The sequence below is a fragment of the Oreochromis aureus genome, linkage group 17 (genome assembly GCF_013358895.1).
Source record: "Oreochromis aureus strain Israel breed Guangdong linkage group 17, ZZ_aureus, whole genome shotgun sequence".
NCBI lineage: Eukaryota > Metazoa > Chordata > Actinopteri > Cichliformes > Cichlidae > Oreochromis > Oreochromis aureus.
Window position 1 is genome coordinate 19,182,029 of NC_052958.1, and position 13,364 is coordinate 19,195,392.

At 44.3% G+C, this 13,364-nt stretch overlaps 1 protein-coding gene across 13 annotated transcripts in view; it reads left to right on the forward strand.

The window, feature by feature from the left end:
• Positions 1 to 13,364, forward strand: part of celf2 (cugbp, Elav-like family member 2) — a 237,151-nt gene that overhangs the window by 214,842 nt on the left and 8,945 nt on the right. For 4 of the 13 annotated variants that reach the window (XM_039600907.1, XM_031746366.2, XM_039600914.1 and 1 more), the window contains 3 exons: positions 7,264 to 7,389; positions 9,963 to 10,142; positions 12,732 to 12,875. In XM_039600907.1, coding sequence (XP_039456841.1) covers positions 7,264 to 7,389; positions 9,963 to 10,142; positions 12,732 to 12,875 — 450 coding nt within the window. Of the gene's footprint in view, positions 1 to 3,912; positions 4,048 to 7,260; positions 7,390 to 9,944; positions 10,143 to 12,731; positions 12,876 to 13,364 lie in introns of all 13 variants that reach the window. The other 9 variants (XM_039600905.1, XM_039600911.1, XM_039600908.1 and 6 more) reach the window with 6 other exon arrangements.

The following is a 13,364-nucleotide window of genomic DNA, read 5'->3' on the forward strand; positions in this document are numbered from 1 at the left end:
CCAGGAAAAGGGTTGGTGGAAAATGAGGTACTGAAAAGCTAAAGAGGGAGGAAAGTATAAAAAACATAGACGAGGGAGGAAAAGGCCAGTATGAAAATTGGGAAGTAGGGAAAAGGAAGATAAGAAATGGTCAAGTGGGGAAAAATAGATGAAGGGGTCAGGATATAGGAAAGGGAGAGCAATGAAGCAGAGAAGGGAAAGGAAAATGTAAAGCAAGAATAGGGAGGAAATTAAAAAGGAAGGAAAGTAGGAAATGAAAAGGAGGAAAAGAAGAGGGAATAAAAGGAAAAAATGTGGAAAAGATGAGGAAACGAAAGGAATAGGAAAATGGAAGTTAAAGAAGCAGAAACATACATAAGAACCGAAGTAAAGAAGAGGAAAGTAGATCAAGGACAGAAAAAGGAAACTGACAATGATGATGGAAAGATGAGGAAAGAAAAAGGTGGAAAGGAAGGAATAGAGGAAACAAACGAAGGTGGGAAAAAAGCGCAGCGAAGGTAAAAGTGAAGTGATTCTCTACAATGACCATTTATTAGCATTGTAAACACACTCGAGCGTGTTTGTGGATCTCTGCCTCACCCACAGAGAAGGAGAAGGTCTGCAAAATAAAAACATACTTTCGATTATAATAAAGAGGTATGAATGAGAGCTCTTGTAAACAGCCTTCCCTCTGTGTTACCTGCTCCATGGAGTCAGAAATGAGATCTAGCAGCAGCGCTGAAACCACATATCTCCTCGCTCATGTGGCGCATTGTCTGCCTTATCTGGAAAAACAACACTGTTTGAATTAGGCTGGAGCGTGCGTTTCACGGGATGCGATAGAAAGAGCGGCGGCGGTTTTTATCCCCACCTTTGCGCAGAAGTAGAAATCCATTTCGGGTTGTGATGTACGACAGAAAATTGGAGAAAATCGCTTTGCAAACGAGATTGGTTTTGGCTTCGGTGTAAGTAAGTGCAGATGAGTGGGAAAAACTCACACGCGTGCAGACGCACGCCCGCGCGCTTGGTGTCTTCAGCTTTGTTTACACACACACAACACACACACTTCCTGCTGCAGCACCTCGATATCTGTCGTCATTGGCTGTGTTCAATTTGACTGTCTGGGTGAAGGATATCTTTGTTGAACCTCTAAGCATTCACCACGGTGTCAAACAAGATGGATTTTCTTCATGGTGTCTTGTTCGTGTGTGTCTTATTTGTATCCGTGTGCAAGAGTGTGTGTGTGCGTGTAATCTCATGGTACGGTATATACACGCAAACTGTATATACGACGCATACACCTCACATTGACAGTGTCCACCCTTTTAACACGAGGCAGAGGAAGCATCTCTGTGGTAAGACCTTTAATTTCTGCTCTGATGACTGTTTGCTTTCGGAGGTTTTGTACTCACACACACTCACACTAACACACACACACGTATTTGTGGAGTGAGGTGAAAGGTTGAGTTGTGCTCACAGACGGTGTTTTATAGCCTCTGCTTCGCCATCATTTAGGCGTTGGCACATAGCCATTAATTATGCTTAAGTACAGGCCGTATGCTTAATGCCAGAAAGAAGATTAACAATGAGGAGAGTTCAGCCTTCAGGGGTCCCTGAAATAGAGGGTGACTGCTGAAAGGGAGAGGGCTTTAATATTTAGTTTAAAGGGGAATGCTTCAATCATTTGGCATCACATAGGGGCCGGCCGTAGACTGCATAATGTCCAGGTGCTCTATACAGTCATTGTTTGTAATAGCCAGCAGGGGGTGACTCATCTAGTGAAGTCTAATGGAAAATTACTTCTCATTTGATTTATGATCTCAGTAAATACTTTCCGCTGGAATTTATGGCCTCGATCAGTAGTTGTAATGCCACAGTCACATTAAGGAAAACAGGGGTTGCATGACCAAAATTATTGGGACAGTATGTCATGAACATGAAGTTTTATTGCCTCTAAAGTGGTGGCTTCAAAGAAGCGGACCAAGCCTTGGCACCACTCGCAGCCAGGTGCCATCCTCCAAGCAACTTTGGTGAATCAAGACGGCGATAAAACAGAAACAAGACGTATCAGTCTGCTTTGAATTGGGTCGAGTTGACAATTAAAATTGCAAATCTTGCCACTTGCATTCAGAGAACGTCACATTAACTACTGAACCTTGGAGTTGTGAAACAAATGGTTTCCGAAATAGTGACGTAGTTGCTGGAGGATGGTGATTTAACTGCGCAACCTTACAAAGAGATCACCACTGCAAAAAATATATATATATTTTGCAGGCAAGTTGCACAGACTGACTCAGATTGATTGCAACATGTTGACGATCGGCTATATTAGATGGCAATTATTTCCACACCTTTAAAGTGAATGCAGTCAGTTCAATCAGACCGTGATAATTTGGAGGGCAGTTACCTCCCACCAGGTGACCTGTGATCACCCAGACGGTGAGGATGTTGCACATCCGGGCGACCAGTTGATTCCAACAACTGCCAACAAGTCGGTCACCAAATTCCCAGATTTTCCGTAGCCGCAGTGAGTTTGCTGTCCTCATTTTTCCGTCTAGTGTGACTGAGCCGTAAGTCAAATTTAATAAAACATGATTATAATTTTCTTAATTCTGGTCCCACTCTTAGTTAAAGTGAATAATAAGCAAAGTGTCTCCTCTTGTTTTCTACTTCTTAACCCTCCTGAGACCCTCACACATCCTCACACGGGGTCATTATATTTATGCTTTTCTATAAATTCGAAGTGTTTTGTACCTTGTGACACAATGATAATTTAAAATGTACAATAAACGCACTGTCCCCATGCAAGGTTGTACTTTTTAAATATTACTTGAAAGACGATGGTCCACCTAATCCCAAATAGCTCGGAAAAATTAAAAATAGATCCCAACAAGAGCTCCAGTCTCAGGAGGATGATGGGACTTCATCCAGATTTTTATATTTGAAGTCTCTGAGCCCAGCTGATATGAATACACCCATATGTTTAGTCTTTTTTTGGCCCTTAACTCAATTCGGTGTCATGTTTACTAATTTACTAAAAAACGGAACTTTTAGCTTTTAAAGATTCATTGACTCTCACATTAAGGGCCTATTTTCATAGTTTAAATGGCATTTTGGCAATTTGCTGGTGCAAAAATAGTTTTGTGTTCTGTTTTTTGCATAAACGTAAGAGTTTTATGAGCTTTTTCCAAATCTGCACCTTGATACCTGCAAACTCTCAAACAAACTGGTACAGGGATAGGTTGACATCAGTCAACAAGGCCGATATTGGCCAATTCCAATGTGTGGTGCCCTTTAGACTCGGTTTCATCCTCTGAACTACAATATCATAAAAGCTTCCATCATTACCCCGTGATATAGATGTGATGGTCTTTGTTGAGCAGGCAGACATTTATGTATAGAAGCATGAGTTAGCTGAGCAGACTCGGAGCTCTTGTTGAATTTAAAGTGGTATAATTGGCTAAAAAGCCCGTATAAGCAGTGTAGGAAGGTTAGTTTCCTCCTGCATTGTCTGAGCCCTCTCCGCTGAGCTTTAGTGCTTCTTAAATATAAAAAAATATATAACATTAACTAAATCGCTGAGATGATTTCTTCCTCCGGAGCAGCTCTGCCTCAGAGAAACGCGCCAAACCTAAAACACTGCAACAGCTGCTTTTTACTGATTCAGACACTTTTGGGACTTATTAGCAAAATCAGCTTCTGTAGTGTTTGCCTGCACACGCTACAGATTCTTCACAAAGACCTCAAATAAAGAGCATTTCAAGGTTTACATGTGCAGGATATCCACACACTCCACTGCTGTACACCTCCGGACGCCCAGCAGCTAACGTGTGTTCAGTGCTGTCCTCTGGTACGCTGTCCCGGTCCAGCCAGGCGACCCAGCCACGCCTCAGCCCCAGGTTTGACACCACCCTCTCTGGCTCCTCTCTCCAGGTATGAGTGCTCTGCAGTTGCAGAACCTGGCCACTTTAGCGGCGGCAGCGGCGGCGGCCCAAAACTCAGCCAGCCCCTCCACCGCAAACCCCCTGTCCTCCAACGCCGCCTCCCTGGGAGCGTTGGCCAGCCCAGGTAACGCCACAGCCACTCAGGTTGGGGGGTCCAGCGCCGGGGGAGGGTGGAGGGCCCGACGCCTGCCTGCGTCCTCCGCTCTCCATCGTTACCATTGCCACTGTTGTCGTCCCACGATCCCCGCCGCATCATCACCGACACCATTACTGCCGAAACATCCTCATTGTTTGGATCCCCGTCAGTGTTGTTGACCTTCTTTCTGGCACATTCCCATGGTGTGTGTATGTATGTGTGTGTGTGTGTGTGTGTGTGTGTCCACCTTCATTTCAAGACAGACACCATGCTGTGTTACTCATCCGCCGCCTGCCTGCCTCACCTCCCTCACCATGTCGCCCGACAGCCATGCCATCCTGTGATACACATGCGCTGTCCATGGTGCGTGCGCATGTATGTGCGTTTTCGTGCGTTTTCGTGCTTAAGTGTTCCCGTCAGGTTCAGACCTGTGTGTGTTTCTTCCGTCCTATTTTTGGTTGATTTCTTTGTTCATGCCTCACCTCACCAGCTCTGGAGACATTGTAGAAACTTTTTAGAGCAGCAGACTCGGGTTTTCTTTCCCAGCGGACGGCGTTTGTTTGTGTTGTTTCTGTGTTCATAGCTGCGGGTTTTAAAAACCTCCTGAACCCGGCTAAGGTTAAATATCATCACCTTCAGACTCCCCCCCTCCTACCTCTTCCTCCCAAAATGCCTCATCATTCTCACTCGCGCTGCCCCTCCTCCTCTCCTCTCCTCTCCTTGTGTTCCTTCTCGTTGCCCTCGTCTATTCCTGCTGCCCCGCTTTTGACAAGCTCCCTGTTTCTGCTCCGTCATCCTCCCCTCTCATGTCGGCTCGGCCTCGCTCCAGCAGCCGTGGTTTTGCTGTCTCTTTTGGTGCGCACTCCCAACAGAGCATGAATATGAAAAACTACCCCCCTCCTCCCATAAGCGCACATTCACCCCCCTCTCTGTCTTCTCCCTCCTTAACGCTTGCGCCTCTTCATCCCACTTCCTGCCTTCACCGAGCTGATCTGCGCTTGGCGTGAACGCCCGTTCTCGTCTCGTTCTCGCCATACTTTTCACCTTCTCTCTTTTATTCCCGCCTGTGTCTCCCTCCTTCTTCTTCTTCTTCTTCTTCTCTCTCTGAATGTCAGTCCAACCTTGAATAGTACGCGCTCAGGCTGAGCCACTCTTTGTGAATGAGTGGCGGCATATACTGCATGAAACTGAAAACGTCACGCCAGTTTTGATAAATATAGACAGTTCTGCATGGAGACAGGCCGTGTGCTGACATAACGCTTCCTTTTACCGCAACATCTCTTAACGTGTTCAGCCGCAGTCCTGCTTTGTTGGCAGCGCTTTCATGAAATCAAGGGTAAATTAATACTTTTAAAAAAAATTGTTTTTGTTTTAAGCAGAATGAGATCGAAGGCTTTGTGCACCACATTTCCCTACCCACCCCATCCTACCTGTCCACCAGTTTGTCCACACATTTGCCATCACTGCGTGTTCAGGTGTATGTGTGCGTGAGTTTGCGTCCAACTGTGGTCTATTCATCCATCACCCGTTGGCTGTTTTTGTGTGTTTCAGCTGATTTAAAATAAAACCAGGGAAAAGTCATTTAATTATACTCCACATTTCTGAGGTTTGACTGTTATATGCATTCTGTGTATATCTGTGCTTCTTTGGATTGTCCTTATGTTTATGTAATGCTCTTACAGCATTACCTCAACTGCAGCAATCCTGCAGTATACTTGCTTTGGTGCACAACATACCATGCAGAATTCTGTTATCATCTCCATACACTTCTATAGATTATTATATTTAAGGTCAAGGTGCCACTGCTTGTTTGGTAAAGGTTAATTAAAGGTGCCACTTGTAGCATGTTTAAGCATCAGTATAGCATCAGATCAAACACTCATAAAGGAACGGTGCAACTATGAGGAGAATTGGTTTTATTAAGATCTTTTCTGCCTTGAACCGTGGTGCTTCTTGTCAGAGAGATGCTCCCTTTTCTCCATTCACACCGGCTGAACTCGAGAGATAAACAAATTGTGAAGTGATTTCTCCATCAGCCTCTCGGCATTCATCGTCGCCGCGAGCTCACAAAGCTTTTTTCTCTTTGCCCGTTGAAGAAAGGAGTCTCGGTCTCGAATTGAGAAAAAAATATATGCACAGAAACATCTGCAAACCTGCATTTGCATGAATAAGTTAGTCATATTAATTCCTCTAAAAAACAGAAGAAGAAAAAACGAAGGACAATCAAGCCACAGCTCCTTCCTCATCACTGATTTGCATTACATGAAGGTGCCTCCTTGTCAGTTTCTACTGCTAGCAAGAAGCTGCAGTGTAGCAGAACGCACTATCAAGGAGCTGAAGCCAAGTTTTAATATGCTGTCAAAGCAGGAAACTGAGCCCTTCAGGAGACACTACAGCACGAGGAGACTGACATGTCCAACAAGCATTCTGTCCTGGAAAGTCCAATTTCCAAATGTTAGTTTTAGGTTATTATAGTTTTTTAGTTAGACTAAAGAATTTCAGCAGCTTCTTCAGCCCCAGGTTGCACATTGTGGGGCAAACCGTTTTCCTCTCAAGTGGGTTTCAAAGTAAAGCTTTGTTTTAGAAGTCTGGCTCATCGCTCACTCACACATACACATTACCTGCTGATAATGCAACTTCTGCATGCGTGTCCGTTTCACGTTTTTTGGGAGAGACAAAGCCTGAACTGGACAGCATTTTTAGTCTTTTGATGCCAAACCAGTGCCTGTTTTTCGGTTTTTTTGACCTTTTACTCTATGTAGTTCATGTCTAGAAGTAGTAAATGTTTAGGCTCAATAATGACCGATTATTGTGATTCAGATGCCACCAAGTTTCAAGAAACTGAAGCGTGCAGCCATTAAAGAGATGAACTTACAGGAAGTAATCTGAGCCAGCTCCCTTTGGTCTGTGTAGCACATCTCTTTTCAAATTCCTTGTCATCACTGTCTGTGATAAACGCACCAAAAGCTGATGCTAATTTGCTACAATGGAGCACTTACTGTTTGCTTTAAATGAAGGTCAAGCTGTGCAAAAGCCTGCACCTCTACACAAGGAACCTTGTTGCTTTGTTTTCTATATGTTTATGTAACATGTCCACTTCTTTTGTCTCCTACTCTCCCTCTTCACCTCTGTCCTTATCCCTCCTTTTTTTTTATTTTTGCTCTGTTCATCCTCCTCCTCCTCCTCCTCCTCTTCCCCCAGCAGCGGGCACCACAGCCAGCTCCAACGCCGGCGCCATGAACTCTCTGACCTCTCTGGGCACCCTGCAGGGCCTGGCAGGAGCAACTGTGGGCCTGAACAACATTAATGCACTAGCAGGTAGCGTTAACAGTGAGTATTCACCCTGCCATCAGCCACTCCACCTCCACCTCTGATCATACACAACCAACGGCGACATCACTACTGCAAAGCCTGTGAGTCAGTGCAGAGAGACGTAGCCACAGCTGTCGGGGGGGTTGACTCAAGTGGGGTTTCTGACAACTTTGAATGATTCACTTGTACGTTAAACAAACTCTGCATTTAAATCTGTTGGAACCAAGAATGTGCAGATTTGGTAGTAGAAGGAGGAAAATGCATGCCAAAGAAAATCAATATTTAATCTCATTGAACGAAGAATGAGTATATCAAAAATCCATACGTTTGTCCAACTCTAATGTGAACAGCTATTCCTAAGTATACAAATATCTGAAATGTTGAAACTGACTATCACCGTACATCACTTGGCTTTCTTCTGAAACAGAAAAAAGACTACGTGATGCTTCGGTACTCCCGCTTTTGCTAAAATTCCCAGAGTTTGGTTCCTCCCGTCGTCTCTCTGTGTCTCAGTTTGACTTAAAAAATAAATGGTTGTTCCTCTTTTAAAGACAGCTACCGCATAAAATCATCTGGCAACACATATTTCATCCATTCCTCCACTCATCTCTTCATCCGCTTCCTGGTTGTGTCCCGGGTTGTGCTTGCTGTAAGAGTGCCGGTGTGGCGTAGTTGGCGTGCTGCTCGTTGCCTAACAAAGGCTGTCGCTGTGTCGTCGTTTCACATCGTGTCGGACTTGTTGTGTTACTGTTGTGTTTTCTGTTGTTTCCGCAAAGCGGTTTGGACAAGTTGCACGGGTGGCTAAAGGCCAAAATTTTAATTTTTCCTTTGGTTAGCTGCCAATTTCACATTTACCGTTATGTAAATGTTGTAATTGTACCCTCACAATGCAATTCTATCAATTTTCCTGCCTGGTAAATACAAATCTTTTTAATTTCATGCCAAAAATATAAAAGGTAGCTGTGTTGTGTTAGATTTTAACACAAAACAAACTCAAATTTGATCATTTAAATGTCAAAAAGAGAAACCGCAATTTTTTTCAGGCCGTTGTCACGCTAGGAAATACAATATTTGATCATTTTGTTGCACAAGAGGGCCCAAAAAGGCTGTTTTTGTTCCAATAATAAAAGCTAAATAGGACTCTTTTTTTTTTTTTTTTACTTTCGTCAAAGTAAAAAAAAATTAGACAAAAGTTTAATTTGCTGTCAAAGCATTAACACAGCTGGGTGGTTCATTAATCCATTTTAAGTTTAAGCGAGTCACGCACACGTTTCTTTCCACATGTGGATCGTATCGACCACACGGCCGCCCTGTGTGGCGTTCTGGCATCTGCCGAGCCGTGTGGTGCGCGTCCTGCCTTTGACCTCTGGGGAGACGGGGCTGGGATCTTAATCAGAGCTGTTATGACAGCAGAGATCCTGTACAACCAGCCTCATCCACCACATTATTCTCCCCTGACCTTTACCGCTCTTCGGTTCGACTAGCTGTATCCGCTGTGTAAATCATATACGCGTCTACTCGGGCGCACGCAGGTACAAAAACACAGAACATGTCTAAACACACATACACACACACACACACACACACGTGCTCGTCCTTCTGAGCCGAATGGGTCGCTTTCATTTTGCATCCCATTTTGTCCTCACTAACCCTTCTCTCCTCTTAGCACCCCCTGCGCATCCTTCCTCCCACTCACCCACCCACCACCAACAACCGCCCTCATTTAAACACATCTAGGCCTTAATTGAATTGCAAAGGTCACTGGTGCAATTATTCCTGAATAAATGAGTGACCTATAATCCAGAGCGCCGCGGTGATAATTTATTTCACTGTGTCTGACGGCGAGGCGACAGGACGCCGAGCCAGTGTCAGACCCCCTCTGACAAGTTGCCCTCCGTTGTGATATTAAGCCGTTACATGCAGCTAATGAGTGTTACTGCTGTGTTCCTTCACTTTTTAAAATCGCCACACTCCCCTCCCCTCCCCGCCTACCCTTTACGCGCCGCGCGCCTGTCTTCACCCCTAAAGAGAGCCGTCACAGGCAGGAAAAGCACACATGATCGCACCCCAGTATTTGTTTAACAACGCCACTTTGAATGAAGCAAAAGATAATTCTTCATCCTCTTTTCATTTTATTTATTTATTTTTGTTGTTCCGTCGACGCTGCTGTGGTCTCCGAGTGTGTTTCTGTGTGTGCGCATGCAGCGCTGCATGCTTTTTACTCCAAGATACCCGTGCAGCTCTGGCTGTCATCAGCTTCCTTCATACTTTACTGTGTTTAAATGAATCCTGTGTGTGTGTCCTGTGCTTGTATGTGTTCGTCCTTTGTGTTTTCTCGTCACACGGTTGGTCCTGTTTGTTTGTTGGTGTGTGTGTGTGTGTGTCGATGTGAGTGCAGGTTACGGTACAGTCCGGCGTAGCTGTCGGTGTTTGTGTGTTGTGTGTCTCGTGTCACGTACGTTCTTGTGTGTGTGTTAGTGTGTGTGTATGTGTGGTTAAAAAACACAACCTTCAGTGGGAGCGCTAATGAGTAAGTGCACTCTTCTTTCTTTATTGTTGGGTTTTATGTAAAGTTGCTCAAATGCTCTCAGGTATGGCGGCTCTAAACGGAGGCCTGGGCGGCGCAGGGCTCACCAACGGGACGGCAGGCACCATGGACGCGCTGACGCAGGCTTACTCAGGGATCCAGCAGTACGCCGCCGCAGCGCTGCCCACCCTCTACAGCCAGTCCCTGCTGCAGCAGCAAGGGGCTGCCGGCAGCCAGAAAGAGGGTCAGTAGCCTGGGGCTGTATGTCTGCACATCAGTGCTGCTCAGTGGGAGTTAGATTTGAGTGTTTACAACAGCAACTTTTTTCCACTAAACATGTGTCTCCTCCAGGATTTGCTCTTCAGAAAAGCAAACAGGCATTTAAACTAAGCGCTGAAACCAAGAGTAGACTCTATAAAGTTATAGTGTTGTGGTGTAATGTCTTGATAAAATGTTAGTTTTTATCAAGTAATAAAAATCTGTGCTAAAAACATAAAAAAATGGCCTTAAAGACAGGATGCCTTTTAACTCTTTACCCCTTGAATGTCTACTAGTCGTAACCCTTGAAGCTCTTTTCTGAGCTGAGAGGTTTCTGTCATAGTTCACGCCTGCTGATAGAACAAAGTGACAGGGTTTGCATCAGATGTTAGTGGAAAAATCTGGAAATTATTCTCATCGTCGTCAAACCACGACTTTCTTGATACACTATGTTGCCAAACGTATTCGCTCGTCTGCCTTTGCATCCCATTCTCAGCTGCAGCTTTTCTGGGAAGGCTTTCCAAAATGTTTTTGAATGTTTGTGGGAATTTCTGACCGTTCTTCAATGCTCAGCACATTTGTGAGGTCAGATACTGATGTTGGACGAGAAGGCCTGGCTCACAGTCTCCACTCTAATTCATACCAAAGGCATTCTGTTGGGTTGAGGTCAGGACTTTGTGCAAGGCAGTCAAGTTCTTCCACACCTCCTTGCTCATCCATGTATTCGTAGACCTCGCTTTTGTGCACTGGTGCGAAGTCATGTTGGTCAACCCGAACTGTTCATACAAAGATGGGAGCATGAAATTGTCCCGAAATATCTTGGTATGCTGAAGCATTAAGAGTTCCTTTCACTGGAACTGAGAGGCTGAGCTCAACTCCTTAAAAACAACCCCACACCATAATCGCCCCCCAGACAAGTACCGTTCCCCTGGTAACCGCCAAACTTAGAGTCATCCATCATATTGTTAGACAGAGAGGCGTGATTCATTGCTCCAGAGAACACTACTCTACAATACAGTTGTGGTGTGCTTTAGACCACCTGGTGATCTCAGGTTTGGATGCAGCTGCTCAGCCTTGGAAACCCATTCAATGAAGCTCTGTAAGCACCGTTCTTGAGCTGATCTGAAGACCACATGAAGTTTGGAGGTCTGTAGCGACTGACTCTGCAGAAAGTTGGCGACCTCTGTGCACCGCCTGCCTCATCATCTGCTGACCCCACTCTGTTATTTGATTTGATTTGATTTGATATACCTTTATTAGTCCCACAAGGGGAAATTTCATGTTAAGGCTGCCGACCTATTGCACGCACCTATTTTACGTGGCCTAGCACTTCATGGCTGAGTTGCTGTCATTACCAATCACTTCCACTTTTTTTGACTTGTTGCATAGATGTCATCCTATCACGGTACTATGCTGAGCTCCTGAGCGCAACCTATTCTTTCACAGGTGTTTGTAGAAGCAGTCTGCACGCCTAGTTGCTTGATTTTATACACCTGTGGCCAGGGAGGGGATTGGAACACCTGAATTCAGTCATTTGGATGGGTGACTGAATACCTTTGGCAACATAGTGTATATTCTGAGGTTTGAAACTCATCATTGTAAAATAGTCAAAAGTTGTCCTAACGCGGGCAACATCGTTTCAGTTGATAAAAAAGTTCATCCTCATTTCTTAAAACCAAATTCCTTGTTTTACAACTGGACCAAAGCTATTTTTATGTCCTTTATTTCACTTATAATAACTCATTTCACATTGTTTTAGTAGCAAAAAAAAAGTAGTGTTTAATCAGACCTCTCTTGGATTCTGATCAATACTTTTATTACAGCGTCTGAGAGAGAAAATGTGAAAACTGGTCAGTCTGCACATCAGCGCTGCTGCAAAGTGCCGCCTACGTACAGAACCTGGCAGCTGAAGTTAAATTTACCCAAAAGCTTTAGACGACAGCGCTGAATACAAACCAGATGATGAAATGTCTAGTAAAACAAATAGAGCCACATACTGTTTGTTTGTGCACTTCTCATCTCGGCTTGCAGCGAAGATAAATTTGTAAAGAAGCTGTCTTTCTTTGACAGTCCATCCAGGAGTTCAAAACCCTTCAGGGAGAACAAAGATGTGCCAAACACTGGGCTCCCTCGCTGCTTCATTTAGCTGTGGAGAGCATATTAAATGATTCTGAGAGATCTGACCTATTAGAATTATTAGAATGTGCGATAGAGGCTGGGTAGGAGGGCACCCTATGACCCCTCTTAAGAGAGACTACATGTGGCTGAGAGAATGAATAAATCAAAAGCAAAAGAATAGGGAACTACTTTTGTTTGCAGCGAACCAAAATATAATTATTAGCTGAAAACCAAAAGCTTTCATCTTTGTTGGATTTTCAATACAATTGCAGAATGCTGTTTAAATTCAATAACAAACCCAAGGTCATGGGATATTGTGGGAAGCGGCGTGCTTGTGCCGAGTTCCTATGACGACAGCCACAATGCAGCGCTCCCTCTGCTGCAGGTTTGCTTAAATGGAAAAACTATACTGACCTCATATCTGCTCTGCATATCCCCCACCCCTCCTCCACCTCAGGTCCTGAAGGTGCCAACCTGTTCATCTACCACCTGCCCCAGGAGTTTGGAGACCAGGACATACTGCAGATGTTCATGCCTTTCGGAAATGTGGTCTCTGCCAAAGTCTTCATCGACAAACAGACAAACCTTAGCAAGTGCTTCGGTATGGCAGCAAAAACCAAAACGCACACAAATGCCTGAGATTATTTCTTTTTCTTGACTGTGTCATAAATCAGGGGCTGGGTTGTTGTTGAAGGGAACAGTGCTCAAATCTGAAGGACGGCAAGTTCTGACTGTGCATAAAAGATGGATGTAGTATCAAAGTGCCTTATCTTTATTTCTTCTGATATCAGAAGGTACAGATTTCTTACTTAATACAACATGATGCTCATTTTCTAAATGATGGTCCCATTTATGGTAAAAAAAAAAAAAAGGCCAGAAAAAAAACCAATAAGCCACAGAGTAAGGCTACCTTGGAATTGGGTCACATCTTAGTTTGTAAGCATAAATAAAGCAATGAATAAAACGCCCAATTAAAGGCTTTAAAACAAAGTATAATGAGCCAGTCTGTGGCTACGTTGGTGGCTACATCCATCATTTACGTACAGTCTGTCAGTGTACAACATGACTGTTGTATTCATCTCACATTTAA